Below are 6,600 nucleotides of genomic sequence, written 5' to 3'. Positions count from 1 at the left end.
CGCACGCCCCCTGCCATATTTTTAAACTGGCAAAGATAACGAATGGTCTAGATGAGAGGTCCTTTCAGGTCAAGAAGTTTTTGAGAACTTTACTTAACCAGCCCAGCTGAGGGGCTGGAGAACAGGCTGGAGCACAGGCTCCCAACAGCTGCCGTTCTAAGCTTGGCACTTTCTGCAGTTGCAGAGGCTTAAGTCATCACTTTGTTTTCAAAGGGAGTTTAGCCACCAAGGCACAAACAGCCTGGGAAGTTGCTTTCATACCTGGAAATTGATTGGAAATGGCAAATTAGGATTGTTGTCAAGTGGCTGTCTGAAAAGCAGCTGGACATCCCATCTTGTTGGCTTCACTACCAGGATTCCTTGCCATTCCTTTTTCTTTTGGGCATTCCGTGCTTTGCCTCACTAGGATGGGCACTGGCAGTTTGTGAGGAGCCAAAGAACTGTGCTGGCTCCTACCAGGAAGGATCAGTACCATGAGTGTGCATATTTAACAGAGAAAGATCAATCCTGGCAGGCATGGCAAGAAGCTGAGGCCTGTCCATCCATCCGTGCAAAGGCACGAGGTTTATATATGATAATGGATGAAGAGGAGCTGATCCTTAGGTTGATATAAGAGACAACATATTCAGAGCTGTACCCTTGAGTGCTTCATATTACTTGAGGGCATCTCTGATCAATAGCTGCACTTCCCCTTGCCCTCTGGCTGACAAATCCCCCCTTCTTTCCTGGAGGCAGGCTGCTTGCTCTGTTTGCCACTGTTTTTATTTCAGCCCTTGCTTTGGTGTCTAAGGCTTGCGTGTGTGTGTCTAAACTGTTTCCTTTGTTATTTCTATTCCATGCTGCAGTACTTCCCCGTGAGCCTGCAGGTAACTGCTTTTCTCCCAATTAATAATTCTGCTAATGGACTCTCCTCTTTATTTGCCTCTGCCTTCCAGCTGCTGACCCTTTTCCTTTCTTTTTATTACACTAAGTCCTTTGCACTTCTGTAGAGCTTCCCAGCCCAGGATCTCAAAGCATTTTGCAAATATTAATGAATGAAGCCTCATATCATCTCTGTGAGGTAGGTGTTATCCGCATTTGACACGTGAGGTTGGAAAAAAACAGTGTTTCAAAGGGAGAATAAACTGCAGACTGTATTTTGCACAGTTAAGCATAACTAGATGCTTGACCTCTCATTTACTACTTGCTGTGTAGAATAAAAGGTCTATAGAGAGGCTACCCACCTGTTTCATTCATTGACCCCATCTAAAAATGCATGTTGACATTGTTTGATGGTATAGGAAACATAAAATTTCACAGATGTTGACTAAAGCAGTGTTGCTATATGAACCAGGATAACAAAAAAAAAGATGCAGCTCTTTGGCACTTTTTGGCTGTCACCTGGATAGGTGAGAAGAATTCATCTAGTTTAAAAGAGCCTCCACAGGAATAAATGTTTGAATCCAATCACCTGAACATGCCAGTGGTTTATGATGATGCTTTCAGAAATTCTGTACTTGCAAAAATCAGACTTCATCTCTCTGTCACTGTTATCAAGAAAGGCCTTGCAGTACTTTTGCAATCGCACACTTAATTCCCTGCTGTGGCATCCTTTTTGATGCCAATACAAGAGCTGTTCAGACTACATGGCTTCAGTCCAGCATGCCCAGGGCTCTGATTTCTTCCTGCTCCTGGACAGAATGATTTGGTTTTTAGTATTTTATCACATGTTTCAGAGGGAGAAGACTGCACGTGGTCTTATGGGCATATTCATATTTAAGCAGGCACAGTTTTGTATTCTCTTTTGATGCAGTCATGTCTTGGCAATCTTACATACTCCAAGTGAGGATCCATATATTGATGTGTAGCGCAGGCTGAAACTTGGTCCTGAAATGCCTCCTTCCAGTTATTAAAATGGAGACATCTCATCTGTAATCAATTGGAAATAAGCCTGTCCAGTTGAACATTGGAGGATTATCTTGAAGGAAACTGTAGCTTCCACTAGGTTCTCTGCTGTTCTCTTGGAGCAAAGGCAGTGAAACGTGTGCAGGGCTCTGGGTTGCTCTGAGGGTTGAGTTTGCCTGGTGATTTTATCCCACTTATCTCTTCCATTCAGCTGAGCATGGAGCTGAAGGAAAATTTGAAGAACACCATGACCCAGAAGTACCGGAAGGAGGGAGAAGAGAGTGTTACCAGCGCAGTAGACAAACTGCAGCAGGAGGTAGGTATCTCTGGAGGCAGGGAGAATTGATACAATTGCAGGGCTTAAAATCAGACACACAAAAGGCACTGTCGGCTCTTGACATCCAACATGCAGATGTTTCTTCTGTATGTCGAGTGTATGTTCTGCTGCTTCTGATTCAAGACAAGGTTGGGTGGGGTGCAGGTCCTAGGCCATGCAACTAGCCGAATTGCATGGTGTGATCTCTGAATTGCATGCCCAATAGCACTGGGGAAACAACATTTCCAGAGTGAACTTGAGCTGCCGAGTCACTCTGACAGCTGGTTCTATTTCCCACTTCAAAGCTTTGGAGAAATTGCCGACATTTTTCATTAAGCTCCTCAGTACCCTAGAGAGCAAGATGTAATGAAAGAAGAGCCTTCCTGCCGCTGTTGCTAGCTGTGCCTGGATCAGGGGTGGTTCAGGTTAGGGCTGCTGCAGTTCTGACAGGCTTTCCCACAGAAAGGACCCTTGTGCACAGGCACTTTCAAAGCATGGGGCCCCCTATACACATCCTGCTATAGCAGGTGCATTTGTCATGGTAACTGGTAATTAAACTTACCTTGTTACTGCCAGTAATGCTCTCCAGTCCGGTGGTTAAGAGCTGAGCCAGCTGCAGGTGCTGTCTGGTTACAGTTCATCCTAGCAGCAACCAAAATTCACAGCTACTGGAAGATGGATGAAGCTGATATTTAATGGCCCTTTTGGGGACTCTTAACAGAAAAGTTGCTAATAATTAAAGTAGCCTAAAAAAAAAAAAAAGCCCATGAGATAGCTGGAGATAGCTGGAGTCTCTCTGCAAAGGAGGGTGAGGCTCAGGGCTTGGTGTGGGAGGCTGGAGGGAGAAGGAGGTTGCAGTGCTTGCAGGCTCAGCCTTTGCTCTTGTGTGCATGCAGTTCAAGTGCTGTGGGAGCAACAACTACACTGACTGGGCTGACAGCCTGTGGATCAAATCTCCAGAGGCCAATGGACGGAAAGTCCCAGACAGCTGCTGTAAGACAATAACTGACCTGTGTGGCCGAAGAGACCATCCTTCCAACATCTACAAGGAGGTAAAGAGCAAAATGGCTTCAGAGCCACCTGTCACAAAGTATGTAAAGGAGGTGTGCAGGGTGTGAGGGTGTTGTGTTGATGCTGCAAACTGTCAGTAGGCTTCAAAGTCAGTAGGATTCCTTAGAAAGCAGAATTCATTTCTCTAACTGAGCATTCAGCCATCTAGGCTATTATTTTATACATAGATCTAGAGAAAAAGAATAAATCATAATTGTTACTACAAAGTATGCTAGTGATAGGGAGAAGTGGGAGAGGTGATTCGTTCTGGCAAGAGATTTGGATATGAGCCCTGCATTTGACAAAGCTTCCTGTCCTTGGAATTACTCAGTGAGGTGCAAATGGAAATACTTCTGGTCCTGGACTGAGACAGTGGGATTTGACCTACAGCATGAAGAAACAGCATGTAGGGAAGAAAGAGGGCCTTATAGCAGACAAATTAGGCCAGTTCCAATGGACTGCAATTTGGGCTGAATAGAAGGCTGGAGTTGAGATAGAGGAGCTTGTCTCATTTCTAGATGTAGCAAATTTGAATCCCAGACTAGCTGAGTAAGTAAATAGGTAGCTCTCAGACCATTTATTCACCCAGTTTGCATAAGGCTGGCAAAAGTTCTTGCATTTATTTTGGCACACTCCAGTCCTGTCACCTGGCTTTAACTTGCTCACTGTGACACTTTCTGTGGGGTAGCATAGTCCTTTTGCTCACTGGTGGAACCAGAACCTTAGCTGCCTGCACTGAGCCTGGGGAGCAGCAACTATAGCTTTTTCCTTGTTCCTGTCCCCCTGACAGTTAAGGAGGGCTGTGGATGAAGAGGTGGCCCCTTGAAAGTGGGTATTTCTTCTCAGTTTGTGCTTTGAGCAGGACTCAGGAGTGTGAATAATGTCTGCCATTAAGCCAAGCAGCTCCAGCAGCTAAAAGGAAACCAGCTCTCTGTCTTTGGGGAATTAATAGATCTTTCTGATCTACCGAAGCCCCTCGAATGTCCAGCTGCTTGGCTGGGTTTCCCCTGTTTGGGGGGCAGGGCTGGCAATTCCCATCCTCTCTCTGTGCTGCATGAAGCTGGAGGCGGCTGCCCAGCCACGTTATTAAGAGAGGCCCTGTAGGCTGCCAAATATATTGGGCTAGTTCTAAAGGAGAAAAAGCTGTAAGGGGAGGTTTGGATCTACAGTCAGATGCTGTGTATCATGATATGAGGTCTCAATCAGAGTTTGGGAAAGATTTTAGTGGCTTTGGGGAAGAAAAACCTAGAAAAGGGTCAACTCAGGGAACAGGAGTAACTGCTTCATACCAGGGCAGCTGGGGCTGACCCTAAAGCCTAATGCTGGCATGGGAAAAGTGAGGCCTTGGCCATCCCTCCCTGGAGGGCTGCGTGCTCACCCCTTCCCTCTGCCTGCATGCATGTAGGTGTCTGTGTTCAGTGTAAACTCCTGGGGCGGGAGGGCCCCCAGCACCCTTGGGGCACTGCTGTAGCCTACACAATAAATTCCCCTGATGTTACCATGGAAAACTTGCCTCAATAGATTAAACAGTTTAATTATTTAAAGGAAACTCTTCCTGAAAAAAAAACCCCACCAGAGAATGCTCTTACTGATTTATTTTTGGCTTATGACAACAAAAACTTGGGCCTGAAACAACAGGGAGGGGAAGGCCATGCTGCCAGCCAAGGATGCAGTTGCAAGGCAGAGGCAGGCAGAGCCTGGCTTTCCAGGTTCACACTGAAACTCATTGCTGTCATAAATAGCAGTGGGAGGATTTTACTCTTTAAAAGGCTTCTGTCATGTTTGAGGTCTTGGTACTCGATCCACTCAACAGCATTTCCTTGGCCTTTTGGCCTGATGGGAGTAAACACCCTCTCCAGGCATGTAGTAGGCAATGAGTGAAGGAACCTTTAAACTCCACATATCTCAGCGAAAAATTACACACTCCCATCTGTGTGATGTGGCCGGTTCTTCTGCATTTCTCCTGTACAGCTAGCAGCCACCTTGGGTTTGTTCAACAGTTCCTGAGCCAGTAGGTCCAGAGCAATACAACACATGATGCAGTTTACATTCTCTGTGTAGCTTTTCCTGTGATGCCAGGTGAAGAGGTTGCTTACAGATACTGCTTTTTGTAATGTTGCTTTCAAGGGTCGCAACCATTGGATTAAAGTGAACAAGAGGTTAAAATGAAACTGATTTTCTGTGTCCCTCCTTTCACCCTGCAGAGCGGCTGCATTACCAAGCTGGAAAACTTCATTCAAGAGCATCTGAAAATTATCGGGGCAGTGGGGATCAGCATTGCTTGTGTGCAGGTAAAAGGGCTGAGTGGAGTTTTGGGGGTGCTGGGCAGAACTTAAAGGAACCCGAGAGCTGAGGGATGAAAAAAATCAAAAGTTTTAGGCTCTTCCCTGCCTGGCAAGGAGAAGTTGCTAGGTACTTCGGGGACGCGAGGATTCACTAGCTCCAAAGCAAAAGCCTCTTCTGCCAGTCTGTAAAATTTGCTTCTGGTGAAGGAGTGCTGTCATAAATAGCGAGCTGGGCAAGGGGGAGAGACTTCCCTGCTCCAGAGCTGTGGGAAAGGCAGTGCTGGCCATGGCAGGCAGTTTGGCAGCCTGAGAGAGACCTCTTGTGGGGATGTGCCGTGGTTGCCCACGCAGCTGAGGAGCTGGGCTGGAGGAGTTTCCTATGCCGGTTCATTAGGATTATTTTAAATCATGCAGTTTCTCCCTCGGTTGTGTCATATTGAGGAATGGCACTGTGGGTCTGCAAATGATTTGGAAGAGGGTGATGAATAAAGGGGTAGGATGTGGATGCCCCCCACTCCCATTTTAGAGGGGAGGGCACAGGGCAGGCATTTCTTCCAGATGGAGATGTCTCTGGGAGTCCCTCATCTTGCCCTTTATCCTGGCAAGCAGCCAAATTACACCCCAGAGAAGGTGCTGGTGATTAATTAGGAGGATTAGCCCAGATTATATTCTTTCCAGCTGCTTATTGCAAACTGGAGTGCCGTATCCCCAGGAAGGAGCTAGCTGCCACTCCAGTCTAGGTCCAGGCTGTTAGTTTGCAAGCTGCTGCCTCCACTGCATCCGTCTGTTTTTTCATGCATTTCTCTCTTCTCTTTACACCCTGTAGATCTTTGGGATGATTTTCACCTGCTGCTTGTACAAGAGTTTAAAGCCAGAACCATATTAATAGCTGTGGGAACTCTGTCGCTCCCCTTCTGCCACTTCCCTTAGCGCCTGCCAACCTGACCACTATCCACCACCACCACAGAAGTGTCTGTAACCTGAGGACTTGGCTCTGTAATTAAATGCCTCTCAAACCATGCACCGCCTTCCTGCCCCTTTAGGGGAAAGCCACCCTCCTTGTTG

At 46.7% G+C, this 6,600-nt stretch overlaps 1 protein-coding gene across 1 annotated transcript in view; it reads left to right on the top strand.

The window, feature by feature from the left end:
• Window positions 1-6,545, top strand: part of LOC104617828 (CD151 antigen-like) — a 19,171-nt gene extending 12,626 nt beyond the window's left edge. The window contains 4 exon segments of the mRNA XM_010283250.1: window positions 2,096-2,200; window positions 3,097-3,252; window positions 5,455-5,541; window positions 6,362-6,545. Of these exon segments, the coding sequence (XP_010281552.1) occupies window positions 2,096-2,200; window positions 3,097-3,252; window positions 5,455-5,541; window positions 6,362-6,421 (408 nt within the window). The 3' untranslated portion in view covers window positions 6,422-6,545.
• Window positions 6,546-6,600: the final 55 nt, after the last annotated feature.

Source organism: Phaethon lepturus, unplaced genomic scaffold, assembly GCF_000687285.1.
Source record: "Phaethon lepturus isolate BGI_N335 unplaced genomic scaffold, ASM68728v1 scaffold10383, whole genome shotgun sequence".
NCBI lineage: Eukaryota > Metazoa > Chordata > Aves > Phaethontiformes > Phaethontidae > Phaethon > Phaethon lepturus.
Note: the sequence above shows the minus strand (reverse complement) of the source record. Positions and strands in the feature narration are given on the sequence as shown.